Consider the following 19,445-nt stretch of genomic DNA (forward strand, 5'->3'; position numbering starts at 1 on the left):
AATAAATAAGTAATATAATTTCAGGTAGTGCTAAGTAAGATGATGAAAATGGAGTGGGGATTGGGCAGGGGAGGTGTTATTTTAACTACTGCATGGTATTCCATAGTATGGATTATAATACTTTGGGTGAATAAGTTTCTGATTTTTCTACTTGCTTCCGGTAATAAAAAATACATTTCACATGCTATCCAAACCATCATAGAAACATACACACACAAAGCCGAAACACACATATACAACCGAACAAATAGTTCATGAAATAATGCTTAACTTTACCAAGGGTGATACACTAAAATTTTTACTCTGTTCTATTTCATTTTAATTGTTCTCATTGTCCACTAATAAGATTGTGACCTCAGTTTGAAAACTGCTTTAAGTAACCAATCCTTTACTGAGATTTAGATTGGTCATAATTCTCTTTTATTATAAATAAATGATACTGCAGTGAGATGCTCTATACTCATTTTGGGACTCTTTCTGAGCGCAAAATTCCGTGATTGTGTCATTACTATTCCCTTCAAACTCTTACAAAATGTAGCCAGCATGCAGGAAAACTGAATTCTAATCCCCGATCTGTGACCACTGTGACGCATAAGCTTTGGTCAAGTCCATGAACCTCTCTGGGCCTCGGTTTCCCCATTAGTAACCTGTTGGTCCCTATACCTGAGAGTCTGCTCTAGGTTGAAAACAGATGCCCTACCCCCTGACTCATGGAGGGCAGGAATTCTCTTGAAGCCCCTGCTCCCCCTTTTCCGCCGCTCCCAGTTCCTCTGAAGCGTCTCCGGGAAAAGGGAAAAGGGAAAAGGCAGGTCTGGGCAGGAGGCTGCGATGCAGGGCGGGGCGGGGGCGGGCAAGAGGGAGGCCGGCCCCCTAGTAGGAAATGAGACAGGGTAGGAATAACACTTTATAAGCCTCACGCCCTCTTCCTCCTCCCATCCCCTGGCCATCTTCCAGCCTCCTCTGCTTAGCCTCCTCCCTTCCCAGGCAGTCCTCACTTCTTGTCTCCCCAGGCGGCAGTCAGTGGAAGACCCCTGCCTGCCAGAGCCAGGAGCCCAGGTGGGGTCAAGAACCTCAGCCCCAGGATGTTGACAACATTGCCGCCACTGCTGCTTCTACTGCTCCTGCCTGACCGGGCCCTTTGTAGCCAGGAAGCCTCAGACGGTGAGCGGGGGGCACATCTCCTGCCCTGGGATGATGGTTCTAGAGACTTCAGCCTGGCTGGGTATGTGGGCAAGACCAGAGAGCTTATCCCATGGTGCCTGTGTCTGCAGCTGGCTGGATCTCTCTATAGGGCAGGCAGGGTCTAAAGCCAGGTGAGGAAGTACAGTTCAGCACATGGGAAGGGGGAGATGGAGGAGGTGGGGATGGGGGCAATGGTGGTGGACAGGACTGGAAAGATGGGAAAGGGACGGATATCAGTGGTGAGGAAGTTAGCCTCAGGGAGAGGGAGAGTGGAGGGTGTGACAAGGGGTGGGGTGAGTCTAGGGAAGAAGGGAAGATACCCAGAGATGAGATGAGAGGTGGAAGGAATGAGAAGACATGGAGAACTGAGGGAAAACTTGGGAAAAGACTGGGACTGAGATATGTGAAGCAGAAAAGGAGACTAGAGAAGGTGGAGGAAGACCAGGGGCAGTGAGTGAGGAGAAGCTGGGGGCAGGAGAAGCTGTGGTCAGTGGGAGAAGTCATAAGAGATCGGGCTGCCTGAAGTGGCTCCATTTAAGCACAGAAGGGGAGTTACTGCCCTTCTTTGTAATTGCACAGTGGCCCCCTTTCCCTTCTCCCATAATCTCTATAGCTTCAGTCTCCCCATCTGAAAGGGAGTGAATAATAACCAGTATTCAGTGAATGCTCCCTAAGGTTAATGCATGTATTGACTCATTTAACCCCCACAAAATCTCTACAAGGTATGCAATATTATTATCTCCATTTCACAGAGGAGGAGACTGGGGCACACAGCAGTTAAGAACCTGTCTAGGATTACCCTCACAGATGTACTCATTCACACCCGCAGACACAGAGCACTTCCCAAATGCAAATGTGGTCACGACGCGCACACGCACAGGTTTGCAAGCAAGCCCAGACTTATTCCCTCCTCACACATTCTCTAGGCACCAACTCTGTGCCAGGCTGTAGGCAGCAGAGATAACCAGAATGAGTCTACAGTCCAGAGGAGTCCACTGTAGACTGTGTTTGCAGACAGTTATGTGGAATTTGAGATCATTAAAAGAGGTCCACTGTGTCTGGGAGGGTAAAGAGGAGAGGTATCATGAAAACTCCAGGAGAAAACAACAAAACTGGGTCTTGGAGCATGAAGAGAAGTTTTCCAGGAGGCAGAGCAACCCTGACATGCTATTTACATATCAGTCAAAAGGCAGCCTGAGGGCCCTGGCTGGTGTGGCTCAGTGGATTGAGTGCTGGCCTGTGAAGTAAAAGGTCTCCGGTTCAATTCACAATTAGAGCATATGCCTGGGTTGTGGCAGGGTCCCCAGTTGGGAGCATGAGAAAGGCAACTGATTAATGTATCTCTTGCACATCAATGTTCCCCTCCCTCTCCATCTCCCTTCCTTCCCTTCTCTCTAAAATTAAATAAATAAAATATATATTTTTTAATAGTTAAAAAAAAAAGGCAGCATGAGGAACTCCAAGGAGTTAGATATATATAAGTACTGGCAAGAGTCTGAAGAAGGCAGCAGGGGCCTTGTCCCCAGTAGCCTCTAATGCTGTGCTAAAGACTGTGTACTTGATTCTGTGAACAGATACCGTATGGGGAGTCAGTCCAGCTGGGTGGCTAAGAGTCCTAGACTCCAACCACTTGCATTCAAACCTTGGCTCTGCTATACCATTTTAGCCTGTTTCCCATATGGACTGGGGTTAATAATAGTAGCTACTGCATTAAGTTAATGGGACGAAGGCAGAAATTACATAAAAATGTGTGTAAAGTACAGTGCCGAGGTAAGAAGCCCAATAATAATAATTATTATTATAATGATTAATTATTGATAGGGGAGTGTTTCACTGGAGGATTTTAAGCAGAAGAACACAATCTTATTTCTGGGTCAGGTGGAGGTGAGATTCAAAGGGGTGAAACTGAAAAATGAAGGCAGGGGCGTGAGGAAAGAAGGGACTACCCCAGCCCAGATGAGACAGCTGAGGCCTGAAGTAGGGCAGTGGCAGAGGAATCAGAATTGGGGTTTTTACTGTAGGTCAGGAATTGGAGGCCAACTGGAAATGGGGGGAGGAAGGGGTGAGAGAGAGAAAGCAGACTAGAGTGGCTCTTCCACAGATGGTCTGGATTCCCCTTGGAGCGAGTGGCTTCTCCTCTTCTGGCCTGTGTTCTCATTTGTCAAATGAAGACAACAATCTCTGTCCTACCCTCCTGGCAGGGTTACTGTGAGCATTAAATGAGAGGAAGGGTGGGAGGACACTTTATGCAGGGCTGAGAAGGAGGGCAGCAGGCCTCCAGGTGGGTGGATTATTATCTCCTGCTATGCGCTGACCCATCCCACTCCAGCCCATCCCACCCAGGCCAGCCAAGGCCCAACGGGCTGACTCCCACCCCCAGGCCCTCCGAATCTCCACATGCTCCAGATCTCCTACTTCCCAAAGCCCAGTCAAGTGGTGCACCAAGGCAACGCGTCACTGGGGGGGCTGCTGACACACGTGCTAGAAAGCCAGAACTCCAGCATCACGATCCGCCAGCTGCAACCCTTGCAGGAGCCCAAGAGCTGGACGCTCACAGAGAAAAGCGTGCGGGTCTACCTGCAAGAGTTCCAGAACCTGGTGCAGGTGGTGCACCTGGAGCGGACCTTGGATTGTGAGTGGCCCGCGCACGGGGGTGGGGCCTGGGTGGAGCGGGGCCTGTGGGAGGCTTGTGGGTGGGCGTGACACCATGGGCATGGTCTTGTGTGGGCTGGCAGCTCTCAGGAGCCCAGTGGTGCTCAGACACCAGCATTTGCTTATTGCTGAGTAGGAGCTGGAGGCTAGAGAGGAGTTGGTTTCCTAGCCTATACGTTTTCCATCAGGCCCTCTACCTGTTCTCGTGGCCTCCAGGTAGACCCACCATAAACCCTAAAAAGTTCACTTCCCCCTGGTGGACATCCCCCACACCTGGCACCCTCTCCACACAGCCCCTTGACTCTGAATCTCCTGTCCACAGTTCCTCTGACCATTCGCTGCTTCCTGGGCTGTGAGCTGCCTCCTGAGGGTTCTAGAGCCCATGCCTTCTTTGAAGTGGCTGTGAATGGGAGTTCTTTTGTGAGTTTCCAGCCAGAGAAGGCCATATGGGAGGCAGGGCCCCAGGCCAGGCCCAAGCCCAGCTCCCAGGTGGTCTCCTACACCCTGAAGCAGCTCAATGCCTACAATCGCACTCGGTACGAACTGCAGGATTTCCTGCAGAACACCTGTGTGCAGTATGTGAAGGAACACATCAACACGAAAACGTTGAAAGGTATGACGGGATTGGCAATGGGCCTGTGTGTTGGGTGGGTTCCAGTCAAATGGGTAGACCTGGATACCTTGAGAAACAGGAGGCCCAAGGCTTGGGGTTTGGGACTGAGTACATGCAGCTTAAGTTACTTGGTGAATTAGCCCCCTTCCTTTGGGAGCAGAAATCCCTTGGGTTTTGATTGAAACCATGGATTCCTTGGGGGTATGTTCTTCACACTAACTCTCTGCATCTTCTCCAGGGAGCCAAACAGGCCGCTCCTACACGTCGCTGGTCCTGGGTATCCTGGTGGGCAGTTTCATCATCATTGGTGTGTCTGTGGGCGTCTTCCTGTGCACAGGTGGACGGCGGTGTTAATTACTCTCCGGTCCCCTCTGGAAAAGGGCTGGACTGATGGGAGAAGATCTCAGCTCACTGAAAAACCAAACAGATTCCCCATCTGGGGCATTGTTTCCCAGAAGGTTTGGAGTGGCAGCTTTCTTCTCCCAGATCTGCCTACCAAAAGTTTGGGGGAGAAAAGGGGAGAAAGCTAGGTAGACAGAGTACTTGGTTTATCAAGTACTGAACTGGTCTGAGAAGTGAATGCTTCTATATCTTGTGGAAAACAAGTGATGGAGGTGTGGTAGTGGTGGTGGGTCTATGGCCCATCCTCCAAAGACAGACAGAGTCACATAAAGAAATAAAGCAAGTCATCCACAACCAAAATAAATAACATTCAATGCTTCCAGATGTGTCAGACATGGGAAGGGACAATGGCATGAAGGAGGTAGAAAGAAATAACCAGAGAAATGGCAGAAGTGAAAACTATAAGTAATACAGGAGCAAGGAGTTACCAGTTAATTAATAATAATAATAAATTCCTTTCTTATTTATAAGGCATTATTATTTCCTCTACTTTACAAAACTTTTAGAGAAGTAGCCTGTACCCTTTGCTTCTACTTCCTTATCTCCCAAGCACTTCAACCACTGCGGTCTCACACCTCCATAAACTGCTCTGATATCATCGGTGACCTCTAATGGTGAAAACTTCATCCTCCATGATATCTGCACATTTCACTTTGGGGGATAGAACTCTTATTACCCCAACTTCTGAGATATCATACTTCTAATTTTTAGAAACTGTTCAGTCCCTTTGCTGTGTCATTTTACTCCATTCATCTTGGAAGCTTTAGCTTCCTTAAAATTCCATTTTTGGGCCCCTTTTGTTCTCCTTTAAACTATACCTTTCTGGGTGACCTACTAACTTGCATGGCTTCAACTACCATCTATCTATGGTGATTGCCATGGGGAAGCAATATAATCTTGCCTTTGAGAGTATGTGTTTGGTCATGAAACAGACTGGAGTTTTACTTCTTTGAGCCAAGCGTTTTAACTTCTTCAAGTCTCAGTTTCTTCATAAACAAAAGGTATGATAAAATACACAAAAAGGATATTATACCTCTATGAGGCATTATGCATGTTAAGTAAGAACATATGTAATATATGTATACTTAATAAATACAGGATGGGGCAAAAGTAGGTGTATGGTTGTGAGTATGTGAAACACAGAGTTTGTTCTTGTATTATTATTTATTAATTATTATATTATTTTCCGTATGAACAACTGTAAACTTACTTTTGCCCCACCCTGTATAGCACTTGCTGTTGACCTCCAGGCACACCATATGCATTGATTCTTGAAAATAATCTCTATTTTAATATTTTTCAGACATTTTAGTCAACATGTTCAAAATAAACACCATATTTTTCTCCCCAAATCTGTTCTTTCTTTCTGTTGTTTCCTCTCAGTTAAACAGAATTACCATCAAATCATATCAATGTAAAGACCTCAGTGTTTACTTACTCCCTCCTCACCCCCCATCCACAAAATACAATATATGTAGACTCTACTCGGTCCTTGCCACTCCATTGCTTTTGTTCCAGATATCATAATTCATCTGTTTCTTTGCGGTAGGCATGGAGGTGTGCCACCAGTTCTCCCTTCAAGGAGAGACTTGCTGTTCAGCTACAGGGAGTAGAGCCTCTTGCTGCTTCAGTTCCTTCCGTGTCTGCCTCGCCTACAGAGAACAGTCCTGAACAAGGTTATGCTCCTCCTGGAGCCGTCAGCATCTGACGACTGAGTAAAGCAGAGTGTAAAAAGGTTCAGCCTTTCTGGCCTACTGCAGAACAATTCTGATCAGCAGTAGTCGCTCTGGAGCTCCTTGCCGGGTTGGTTGGCTGGGTCTATGTCAGAGCTACATTGCAGTTTGACTTTTCCCTCTATTCAATCCTGCTTCCTCCCCCTAGTTAATATCTTGTACCTCAGACTCTGTCTCAGCATCTGCTTCCCCCAAAAAACCCAATCTGTGACTGACAACTTTCCTCTGTCTTCAGATTGAGGAAATTTTTCAGTCTTTTGTTTGGATCATGGCAACAGCCTCCTCCTAAGTGTTTTCCTGGTCTTTAATTTCTCCAAGATCTGTTTTATCATCCACAGAAAAAATTTAAAAAATTTTTATGTTTCCCATACTTACTGAGCTAAATTCAGAATCTTCAAAATGTCATTTGAGAATTTGTACAATCTGGCTCCATCCTTATTTTCAAATTTTATTTCTTACCATTTCTTTTTGCCCAACTGTGCTTTACATGATCAATTTTAAAAGCATATTTTTAAACGACAGAAGTAATACCACAACAGCAGCAATAGAGACGTTTACAAAGAGAAAAGTGAAAGACCCCTGCTTTCTCCTTCGCCCTAAACCCTTACCTCAAAGTTATGCCAAGGTTCTTAGTTGCAAGCAACAGAAACCAGCTCTGCCAACGGAGGGGGGAATAAATATATTCAAAAGTTATCGAGTAATCCTCATAGTTGATGTAAAGGCCAGCTAATAAAAGCTCAGAAAATAGAGCCAGGGATCACAGCCAAAGTTACAACACAGGAATGGTCGAGGTAAGGATACTAGAGCTGGGGCCACTTCCTCCCTCACCACTAGGCTGCCCTCTTAAATGAATTCTACTCTGTCCCAGTGTCTTCACACTCTTTGTTCAAGATTCAAAGTCCTGGTGGGAGCATTCAAATGACCAAGCCTATGTCATGTTGCCTTTGCCTTTGCTGCAAGGGGGTGAGGTGGGGGAAACTTTAGGTACAATATCTTTGGCTTCTCTTATGGGATGTGGGACCCTGTCTGCCATTAAGATTCACACAGAGGAAGAGGTTTCAGATGTTGGAAAATGAAAAGCAAACCCTAAATGTTCCCTATGTCCCTTACCATCAGTTTGCTTACTCATTCAGTATATGCTTATCAGCCACTTTCATATATAAAGTTGTATACTGTGTACTTTGGAAGATACAGAATGATTAAGACATGATTTTTCTTGAGGAGATAATTGTTTGCTTGGGATGATAAAACTACACAAATAAGAATAATATAGGGCAGGATATCCTAATAACTGGAAGAGACATATAAATAAAAATGCTATTTTGTAATTTACTGTTGTATCTATCGTTTACATATTGTGTTACAGTTTTGAATCCTTTAACTTGCATTTATCATTCAGTACTTACTGAGATGTTGTAAGATAGGTATTCTCTGTACTTTAAATTAGGGAACATGCTTAGTGAGGATAGTAAACAAAGTTAAGTAAGTAAATAAAGTAAATGGCAGAGCCAGTATTCAAACCTGTGCCTTCGTGTTTTAGCACTTATGCTTTTTCTCATCTAGTAAAACTGAAGGAATCAGAGAAATTGGTGGTGGAGGGGGCGGAGGGGGGCAGGGATGATGTGGGATGTGTGGATGGGTAAGATATGAACAGGCAGAGATAGGAAACATAGACAGAACAGCTTAAATAATGGCATAGAGTTCAGAAAAGGAAGAATAACTCTTAGGAAGGATAACCAGCCCAGTGTGATTGAAGAATAGAAGAGTGGTGGAAAATGAGACTGGAAAAGTAGATTGGGTTTCATTGTATTGCATCTCTAAAACCCGGTAAAGGAACATGTTCTTTAGGTGGGAAAAAATGGCAATTATTGAAGGTTGGTGGACAGAAAACTGCAGAATTATTCTTTCCTGTTTCGTCAATGTGGCCATCATAGTAGTTCAGGCCCTCACCAATTCCAGCCTAGACTGCTAAAACCAGATGCTACTTGCTTTCATTCCCTCAAAAAGTTGCCATCAGAATGTTGTTTCTAAAACATTCCAGTCTTCTGCCCAGAATTCTTTAGTTCTTCCATTATTCACAGGATAAAATCTAATCTCCTCCTTAATAAGGAGTTAAGACCCTCCCCAACCCAGCACCAACCTCTATTTTCTCTAGCTTCCTCTTCAACCTCTCTTAGTCCATTTGGGTTGCTATAACAAAAATATCATAGAGTGGGTAGCTTAAACAACAAACATGTATTTCCTAGTTCTGGAGACTGGGAAGTTCAAGATCGAGGTACTGGCATATATGGTATATGCCTGCTTTTTAGTTCATAGGTATCCATCTCCTCAGTGTCCTCACCTGTTGGAGGCAGGGAGAGAGCTCTCTGGAGTCTCTTTTATGAGGGCAGGAATCCCATTCATGACTGTTCTATTTTCATGACCTAATCACCTTCCAATGTCCTCACTTCCAAATACCATCACATTGGAGATTAGCTTTCAACATGTGAATTTAGGTCGGTTTAGGGGCCCACAAACACTCAGTCTACAGTAATCTCCTCCTTTCTCAACCTACCTTCTAGAATGCCCAAATCATTCATTCTTGTTTTCCCAAATATACTCCATCCTTTCTGCTCATGCCATTTCATATTGCATTCTTTTCTCTCCCTGGTAAACTCCTATTCATCTTCTGAAACTGAGCTCAAATGTCATCTCTGCTATGAAGCCGTTCATGATGATCCTACACATAGCATTTGATAAAATTTAATACTTTGTCATGATAAACACTCAGCAAACTAGGAATAGCAGAGAACTTAGCCAACCTGATGAAGGTTATATATATTTTTTAAACCCACAACTAACAACTACTTTATGACAAAAGAATAAAACTTTCTCCCTAAAGTAAAAAACAAGAAAAAATTTTTTATTTTTCCTACTTCTATTCAACACTGTATTTGAGGTTCTAGCCTGAGCCATTAGGCAAGAAAAAGAAATAAAATGCGCCTGGATTCGAAAGGAAGACGTAGGAGTAGATCTATTCAGAAATGACATGATCTTATATCTTTAAAAAATTCTAAAGAATCCACAGAAAAAGACCAATCAACAAGTTTAGCAAGCCCAAGTCACTATCAATGAACAATTCAATAATGAAATTGAGAAGATAATTCCATTTACAACAGCATGTATACTGAAAACCATAAATCCCTATTAAAAGAAATTAAAGAAAGCCTAAATAAATGGGAAAACATCCAGTGTTCACTGATCTGAGATTATCTGTTAAGACAGCAATACTCCCCAAACTAATCTACAGATTCAATGAAATCTCTACGAAAATCCGATCTTTTTATTTTTTTGCAGAAATTGACATTGTAATCATAAACTTCATAGGAAGTGCAAGAGACCCAGAATAGCTCCCTTCAAAGAATTTGAATAAAAAATTTGAGGACTCACACTTGATTTCCAACCTACAGATCAATGGAATAGGACTGAGACTCCGGAAATAAAACCTTACATTTGTGGTCAATTGATTTTCTACAAGATATTAAGACAATTCAATGGAGAAGAAATAATCTTTTCAACAAATGGTGCTGGGACAACTGGATATCAGCATGCAAAGAATGAAATTTGAATCCCAACCTCACACTACCTACACAAATTAACTCAAAATGGATCAAAGTCTGAAATATAAGGTCTAAAGCCATAAAACTTTTAGAAGAAAACATAAGGGTAAATATTAGACTTCTATTAGTCAATGGTTCCTTAGCTATGATACAAAAAGCACAAGCAACAAAAGAAAAAAATAGATACAACAGAATTCACCAAAACAAAATACTTCTGTGCTTTGCAGGACATTATCAATAAAGTGAAAAGACACTCCACAGAATACAAGAAAATATTTGTGAAACGTATGTCTGATAAGAATCTAGGATCCAAAACATATAAAGAACTCTTACAACACAACAATGAAAAGACAAATAACCCAATTTTAAAATAGGTATTTTTCAAAAAAAGATATACCAGTAATCAATAAGCACATGAAAATATGTTCAACATTATTAGACATTAAGGAAGTGCAAATCAGAACTATAATGAGATGCCATTTCACACCATCAAGAAAGGCTATAATAAAAAAGGCAAACAAGAATAATTGTTCGCAAGGATGTGGAGAAAGTGTAACCTTCATATATTGCTGTTGGGCATGTAAAATGGTAAAGCCACTTTGTAAAATGTTTGATAGTTCCCCAAAAGTTAAACACAGCATTACCATATGACTCAGCAATTCTACTCCTGGTATATACTCAAGAGAATTAAAAATGTATATCTATACAAATACTTGTATATGAATGAATGTTCATCGCAGCATTATTCATAACAGCCAAAAGGTGAAAACAATCCAAATGTCTATCAATTGATGAATGGATGAGCAAAATATGGTATATTTGTACAACAGAATACTATATAGCCATAAAAATAAATGAAGTAGTGGTACATGCTACAACATGGATGAACCTTGAAAACATTATGATAAATGAAAGAAGCCAGTCACAAAAGAACCACATTTTGTATGATAGCATTTATATGACATGTTCAGAATAGGCAATTCACAAACAGAGAAAGTAGATTAATGGTGTCTAGTGCTGGGGAGCCGAGGATAGGGTGGTGACAGAGAGTGACTGAGAAAGGATATGGGGTTTCTTTAGGGGTGATGTAAATATTCTAAACAAATAGTGATGAATGCACAATTCTAAATATAGTTAAAAACACTAAATTGCATACTTTGGGTGAATTTTATGGTGTATGAATTAGATCTCAATAAAGATATTACAAAGTGGTGACAATAAAATTATCTTACATACGAAGAAAAGGAAGCAGCAGAGTTAGAGACTTCCAGCCAAGATGGAGGCCTAGGCAGACATGCTGCATCTCCCTCCACAACTAAAAAGGAATGCAACTACCTCAAAAGTAGAGACAACCAGACGTTCCAGAAAATCAAGCTGCATGGAAGTCCAACAAACAAAGATATAAAGAAGAAATACTCATCCAGACAGGTAGGAGGGGTGGAGCTGGGTTGGAGAGGACATGGTGTGGTGGTGGTGGCAGTTGCAGCAGCAGCTGGCCAGCAGAAAGCACAGTCCCATGTTTTTAAAAGTCGGGAGGGAACCTGGGGAGTGCTCCCAGCACCCGACCAGACCGCACAGCTCATGGTCCCAGTGCCAGGGAAAATAAAGCTTCATTGCTTCTGACTGTGCAAACCAGAGGGGGTTGGGGCGGAGGAAGAGACTGTCGGTCTCTCAGTAGAGTCTGCTTGTTTAAAGGGCGCCCACAGTCCTAGAACATCCATAGACCCACCCACTCTGGGAACTACGGCCAGGGCAACAGCTAGAGAGGTGCTAGTCCCATATGAAAGTGAAAGAAGTGCCTGGAAAAGGGGTGAGTGCTTAGCTAGCAGCATTGTTCCCTCTCAGACCCCTCCTTCACATACAGTGCTACAATGTGGTGAAATGGGTCCCCTGTACTGATGAATACCTAAGGCTCCGCCCCCTATAACATAACAGGTGTGACAGCTCTACCTAAGAGGCAAACTAACACAGGAGCCTGTCAAGATGAGGAGACAAAGAGGTATGGCCCAAAAGAGGGAACAGAACAAAGTTCCAGTGGGAGAACTAAGTGACAAGGAAATAGCCAACCTAACAGACATAGAGTTCAGAACACTGGTGATAAAGATGCTCACAAACTTGACAGATATGCTTAAGTACAGCAAACACATAAGGGAAGAAGTGAAGGCTATGCTAAATGAAATGAAGGAAAATCCACACAAAACCAATGGTGAAGGAAAGGAAACCACGGTTCAAATCAATGATTTGGAACATAAGGAAGAAAAAAAACAGTCAACCAGTACAGAATGAGGAAACAAGAATTGAAAAAAATGAGGAGAGGCTTAGAAACCTCTGGGGCAAATTTAAACATGTCCACATCCGAATCACAGGGGTGCCAGAAGGAGGAGAGGAAGAGAAAGAAAGTGAAAACTTGTGTGAAAAAATAATGAAGGAAACAGACATACAAGTCTAGGAAGCACAGAGAGTCCCAAACAAGCTAGAACCAAAGAGGACCACACCAAGACATGTCATAATTAAAATGCCAAAGGTTAAAGATAAAGAATCTTAAAAGCAGCAAGAGAAAAGCAGAGAGTTACCTACAAACGGGTTCCTATAAGACAATCAGCTGATTTCTCAAAAGAAACTTCACAGGCAAGAAGGGACTGGCGAGAAGTATTTGAAGTGATGAAAAGCAAGGACCTACAACCAAGACTACTCTATCCAGCAAAGCTATCATTTAGAATGGAAGAGCAGATAAAGTGCTTCCCACACAAGATAAAGCTAAAGGACTTCATCATCACCAAGCCCTTATTATATGAAATGTCAAAGGGACTTACTTTAAAAAAAGCTCAAAATTATGACATTAAAATGACAACAAACTCACAACTATCAACAACTGAATCTAAAAAATAAAAACAAAATCCAGAATAAAAGCAAACCAGAATAGGAACAGAATCATAGGTATGGGGATCATTTGGAGGGTTATCACCTGGGAGGGGGGAGGGGGAGAAATGGGGAAATGGTACAGGGATTAAGAAGCATAATTGGTAGGTACAAAATAGACAGGGGGAAGTTAAGAATAATATAGGAAAGGGTGAAGCCAAAGAACTTATATGCATGACCGTGGACATGAACTAAGGGGGGGGGGGGCGGGATTGCTGGAGGAAAGGGGCAGAGGGGAGCAAAGGGGAAAAAAATGGGACTACTGTAATAATATAATCAATAAAATGTACTTAAACAAAAAGAAAAAAGGAAACAATAGCTGCTGAAATCAATGGCCAGCAAAAAAAAATATTAACAATTATTTTTAAATAAAAAAAGCCTCTAGAGTTAGATTAGGGGAGATTAATTCTCTCTGTGCTCTCTCAATCTACAACCTGCCCGATATTTCTCTGAGTCCACAGGGAGAATAAGGAGGTAGAATTATAATAAAATGTTAGACCTGACCACTCTTGTACTGAAAGGGAAACTGAAGCTGGGAAAGACTTAAGTGGCTTGTCCCAGGTTCCACAGTTAGCTGGCACAAGAACTGAAACTAGAACTTGGTACTTCTGATTTTTGACCCTGAGCTCTTGCTGCGAGAGGGGGCAGGAGTCACAGGATGTAGAGGTAATGGGATTACTTGTAGTGATCCTCTGAAAGTTCATGTCCACATCCAAAAGGAGAGATAAAGAGACAAGAAAACAATGGGATGAGGAACTGACCTTTTAGGGAGGATGTGTGATTCTCATTTCCAGGAGGTTCTAACAGAATAACAAGTGAATAGAAGGTTCATCTGCCTATGCTTACACATGTGAATATTTGGTCATAGCTGTGTGACCTTGGATTAGTTGGTAGCCCTCTCTGAAAGGGAGTTTTTAATTTCTAAAAGATACTTTCCAGCTCTGATAACTAGGATTCTGAGTTCCAAAGTCCAGAGAGCTGGCATTTGGGCAACTGTAAGGGTCCCAGAAGTCCTACCCTTCTCTTGAAACTACTTCAGAATGTGGCTTCGGCCTGACCCCTGACAGCCAGACTACTGGAGGTCCAGTTGGAGTTTACACAAGGAATAAACAAATCTGGAATAAAATTAAACAAGTGACTCTCAGCATATTCTAAACACCTCCTTCTGGGCATCTTGGCTTACAGTAATCCCCTGCCGTGTAATTCAGTTTAACATTTATGTCTTGATTTTATGCCTCCTGCCAGGTGGTCTCAGGTTTAGGTTACTGTATCCCATTCTTCCAATTCAATCATGTGTTGCTGGGCCCTATTTGATGCAAAACACTGTGCTAACTGCTTTCAGGGATGCAGAAATGGATAAAACATGATCCCTGCCCAGGAGCTCATAGTCTAGGGGAAGACGCATGCAAAACAACCCACTGTTTTCTACCTCTACGTCTTGTCCCTCTGGAAGGGTTCAGAGACAATAGCACTCCTGAAGCTGCCATCTAGGATAACAATGCCTTCTTCTGAAATACCTCTTGAAGAACCTTCCCAAGGCTCTTCTTGAGAAGGTGTTACTCTTTTCTGAAGTATGTCCATGGTGTTTTGCTTTATTTATTTATTTTTTAATCATAAACTTGCTTATAAGCAGATAATGCACCATGAATATTCCACTCTAATAATGAAAACCTTTCAATGTTGGGGGTCATGTTTTCAAACGTTTTAAGGATCTTGTTGAGGTCTGCAAAAGCCTCTGCTGAACACTTCACTATGAGTTTTCTTGATTTGTCTTCTTCTTCTCCTTCTCCCCCTCCTCTTCCCCCTCCCCCTTCCCCTCCCCCTCCTCCTCTTCCTCCTTCTTCTTCTCCTGCACTTTCCTTTTCTCTTGCCTCTTCTTCAGCTATGGATTCCTGTTCCATTTCCATCATAAGTCAATTCCTCAGGTATCACATTAGCAGCACCTCAATGCCACCCTCCTCCATCCACAGCCAGGTTAAGCTGTTTGCCATGTCAATCAGAGCCTTTTTGATTTTTGCAACTTCCTCACTCTTGGACAATCCTTTGAAGTCATGGATGAACCTCTTGAGGGTCTTCTTCCAGATGCCATTCATACACTCCTTGGTGGTATCACCCCAAGCCCAAGCAAGGTTCTTGACACAGTTGTGGATGTTGTAATCCTTCCAGAACTGCATCAGTGTCTTCTCATTGTCTTCCTCAATTGCAGGGAAAAGGTCCTCCCTGGGAGCAGGCCTTAAAAGTTGCTTTATCTCCTTGGTCCATTGGTTGGATCCAAGAGATTGTACTTGGAGGGAGAAACACCACTTTAATATTGGGATGAAGATTATCAATAAAGGAGGATGTCTGGGAGCATTATCAACAATAAGCAAAAGCGTGAAAGGTCTGTCATTCTCCAAACAGTACTTCTCCATTTCTCTGGCTTAGCAATTCAGAGGACATCTTGGAAGAGGAGCTGTATCACCCATGACTTCTTATTGCTCCTGTAGTCTGTTGGCAGCCTGTGCTTGCTGACCTGCTTGAAGGCCCTGGGGTTCTCACTGTGCTAGATCCCAAAAGGTTTCAGTTCATAGCCTGCAACATTGCCTCAAAGCAAGACTGTTATCTGGTCCTTAAAAGCCTTGAAACCTGGCAATGACTTGGCCTCCTTATACATAAAAGTCCTCTCAGGCATCTGATTCCAGCATAGGGAGTTTTCATCCATACTGAACACTGGCAAGCAATTTTCCCCCACGATCAGCTTATCTAGAGTTTCCAAAAATTCCCTGGCTGCCTTCACAACAGCACTCACAGACTCTCCACTTATTATGTAATGAACAGCGAGTCTTGGATCAGTTAAACCACCCAGAGCTAGCAGTAAATTCAGCGTCAGGCCAGGCCTGTTTTTCTACATTGCGAACAGACTTCTTGCTTTGGCTGTGATCTTCACGGTGCTGAGGTTTCTTGTCTGATCTACCATCCAGGTCATTAAAAGTTTCTCCATGTCTGACACGGCCCTGCTCGGATTTTTGTTAGTCTCGTTGCCTTCAGTGAAGCAGACCCATTAAAAGCTTCCATCACTTTGTTCTTGTTCTTCAAGATCGTAGCTGTGGTGGAATGGGACATGCCTGACTGGTGAGCAACAACCATCACTGATTTTCCACTTTCATAGTCCTTAATCACTTGGGATTTTGTTTCTAGGTTAATCACTTGATGTGGTCTCTTACTGTCAACAGTAGCAGTGACTTTTGTATGCTTAGAGGCCGTGATGAACAAAACAACAGGAGGTTAAATCAAGCACAGGAGAAATGATGCAATCAAGAGACAGTAAACAAAAGATATATGAGGCTGCTGCCTGCATAGCACAGCACACTGTTTTATAGCAAACTGCTTTTCATCAGTAGAAAGCGTGCACTCTAAAATAATAAAATGTATAGTATAGTAAATACATAAACCAGCAACATAATTATTATCGTTATCAAGCATTATATACTGTACATAATTGTATGCAATATACATTTATAAGACTTGCAGTGCAGTAGGTTTGTTTGTACCAGTATCACCACAAATACATGAATAATGCATTGCCCTACCATGTTACAATGGCTATGAAGTCACAAGGCAATAGAACATTTTCAGCTCCATCATATTCTTATGGGACCACCACTGTGTATACTGTCCATCATTGACTGAAACACCACTACGCAGCATATGACTGTACTTTGATTTTTATCCTGAGTCAGATGGGAAGCCTTAGACGCTTTTGAGGAGAGGAGTGACATGATCTGACTTCTGTTGGAAGTGTGTCATTATGGATGACCTGGGGGAAATAGAGTTTAGGGGGTAAAGACAAATTCAAGGAGCCCCAAGAACACATATACTCCTGTTATTATAATAATATGGGTGAAAAATGATGGTGGTGTGAATCAGGATGTTAGCAGTGGAGATAGTGAAAGTAGTTGGACATTGGACATGTTATGAGCTGGAGCTGATAGAATTTGCTAACAGATCAGATGTGGGTATAAGGGAAATAGAAGAATAAAAAAATGACTTTAAGAAATACAAGTTAAAGCCACAATATGATGCTACTACTTACCCACTAGAACAGTTAAAAAGAAAAAGACAAGTTTAGGAAGTAAGGGAGGGAGGGAGGAAGGAAAAGACAATATTAGTGAGGATATAGAACAACTGGAACTTTAATACACTGCTGTTCATAATGCAAATGGGTACCATCAGTTTGGAAAGCTGATAGTATCTACTAAAATGGAATATATGTCTCCTAGGTGTAGATCTAATGGAAATGCTTACGTAAGTTCAGTGAAAAACATATATATGATTGGTCATAGCAGTATTCTCTGAAATAGCCCAAACACCCATCAAGAATAGAATGATTGAACAAATTATACCATATTTATATAGTAGAATATGCAGCAATGAGAATGGACAAATTATTATATACTTTAGTATGAATTTATCTCCCAAATATAACGTTGAGCAAAAGAAGCCAGACAAAAAAGTATATACTCTATGCTTCCATTTATATAAATGTCAAAGATACACAGAACTAACCTATGGTTATGAGAAGTCAGGATATTGGTTACCCTTGGGGAGCTGTGATTAGAAGGGGGACCTGGGGATTTCTGGGGTAATGGTCTGTTTCTTTATCTGGATGCTAACTATGTAAATGCCCTCACTTTGTGAACACTCATTGAGTTATACACTTACAAGTTGTGCACTTTTTCATATCAGTATTGGGTTTCCATAAATTCTACATTAAAAAGCAATGACTGAGGTTTTTGGTCTGGGTAACCGGAAGGTAAAGCTCTCATTTTTGAAAAGGGGAAGATATAGGAGAAGTAGGTTTGTGGGAAATATATCAGTTTTGTACATATTGAATTTGATACTTCCTAAGATGCTTATTAGTATTATATTGATACTTATTAGTATTTCTATCCAAGTAGAAATGCTGATAGGCAGTTGGTATACAAGTCCTAAGTTTAGGAAGAAGTCTAGGCTGGAGACCTAACTTTGGGAGCTTAGCATATAGGTAATATGTAAATCCATGAAGCTAGATCACCTAATACTTAGTGTAGATAGAGAAAATGTTTGCAGACTAAACCCTTGGATGCTCCAATATGTAAAGACTGGGGATTGGAGAGAAACCAGCAAAGAAAACTGAGAAGTAAACAGTAAGGTATAAAGAAAACTAAGATAGAGTGGCATCTCAGAAACCAAGTGAAAAAAAGGCTCTGAGGGGAAGTAAGCAACTGTAACAGATGCTCCTGGTAGCTGGAGTACGGAAAGGATTGAGAATTGATTCTTGATGGGTGTCATTGGTGACTCTGGTAAGAGCACTTTGGGTGGTGTGGGGGGACAAAGCCTAATTGGAGTGGGATTAAGAAAGAAAATGGGGAAACTTGGCCTGTCTTATAGGAGAGCAGAAAAGTAGGGTATAAAATAAAGTATTAATTAAGGGTATTAAGAAAAGTGTGCAACCCTGGCTGGTGTGGCTCAGTTAGTTGGAGTACCATCCTGTGAACTGAAAGGCTGAGGATTCGATTCCCAGTCAGGGCACACTCCTGGGTTGCAGGCTTGGTACCAGGTTGGGTTGCATACAAGAGGCAACTGATGGATCAATGTTTCTCTCTTGCATTGATGTTTGTCTCCCTCTCTTTCCCCCTCCCTTTACCGTTCTATACAATCAATAAGCATGTCCTCCAGTGAGAATAAAAAGAAAAGTGTGTAATTAAGTATTGAAAGGCATTACAGGGTTGAGAGGAGTTTTTTTAAAAAGAAGGTAAATAATACAGCATGTTTGTACACTCATAGTAATAATCAATAGGGAGGGAAATTCTGATGATGCAGAGGGGGAAAGGACAGTTGCTGCCGTAATGTTCTTGAGGACCCAGAGCCGACAGAATTTAAGGCACAAGTGATGAAACTGACTTAGCTGAGCGCATGGACAGTTCATTCATAATAACTGGAGGGGAGGCCAAGCATATTGGTGGAGATGCACATAGTTCAGTAGATGTGGAAAATGTCTTCTGATTGTTTGTGTTTTAGACTTAGAAAGTACAATTCCAGCTGCGAGTGAGAAAGACACAGTGCTGGTGGTCAGAAAAAAAGGTGGGAACTAGTCATCCTGGAGGTAGGGAGAGTGAAAGTGTGAGTCTCAGAATTAGACAATAGTTCTGTGGTAGCATTTGATACGTGCATCATATTTATCCAGTGAAACTATTACTTCCTGCATCTCATATACAATACTTTCTTTGCACCAGGACAATTGAACTTATTAATCAAAATATCCGATTTTTACTTCTGGTGCTGACAAGATGGAATAAACCCATTATAGCCTTTCTCTCTGATTGA

At 42.2% G+C, this 19,445-nt stretch overlaps 2 protein-coding genes across 2 annotated transcripts in view; one reads left to right on the forward strand and one right to left on the reverse strand.

Annotated features, from left to right (window-relative positions):
• Positions 1 to 19,445, reverse strand: part of EDEM2 (ER degradation enhancing alpha-mannosidase like protein 2) — a 115,429-nt gene that overhangs the window by 42,764 nt on the left and 53,220 nt on the right. The gene's annotated exons all lie outside the window — the stretch shown is intronic.
• Positions 931 to 6,822, forward strand: PROCR (protein C receptor). Its single transcript, XM_090285275.1, has 4 exons — positions 931 to 1,161; positions 3,563 to 3,814; positions 4,157 to 4,447; positions 4,686 to 6,822. The coding sequence occupies exons 1-4, from the start codon at positions 1,083 to 1,085 to the stop codon at positions 4,799 to 4,801; spliced, it is 738 nt and encodes a 245-aa protein (XP_090141401.1). The 5' UTR covers positions 931 to 1,082; the 3' UTR covers positions 4,802 to 6,822.

This window comes from Furipterus horrens, unplaced genomic scaffold (genome assembly GCF_987537825.1).
Source record: "Furipterus horrens unplaced genomic scaffold, mFurHor1.1.pri manual_scaffold_8, whole genome shotgun sequence".
Taxonomy (NCBI): domain Eukaryota; kingdom Metazoa; phylum Chordata; class Mammalia; order Chiroptera; family Furipteridae; genus Furipterus; species Furipterus horrens.

Bases quoted from the DNA above. Each gene is read 5' to 3' on its own strand.
- PROCR (XM_090285275.1), top strand. From the start codon at position 1,083: ATGTTGACAACATTGCCGCCACTGCTGCTTCTACTGCTCCTGCCTGAC. The intron at 3,815-4,156 runs GTGAGTGGCCCG...TCCTGTCCACAG, and splicing joins CCTGGAGCGGACCTTGGATT to TTCCTCTGACCATTCGCTGC. The intron at 4,448-4,685 runs GTATGACGGGAT...CATCTTCTCCAG, and splicing joins CAACACGAAAACGTTGAAAG to GGAGCCAAACAGGCCGCTCC.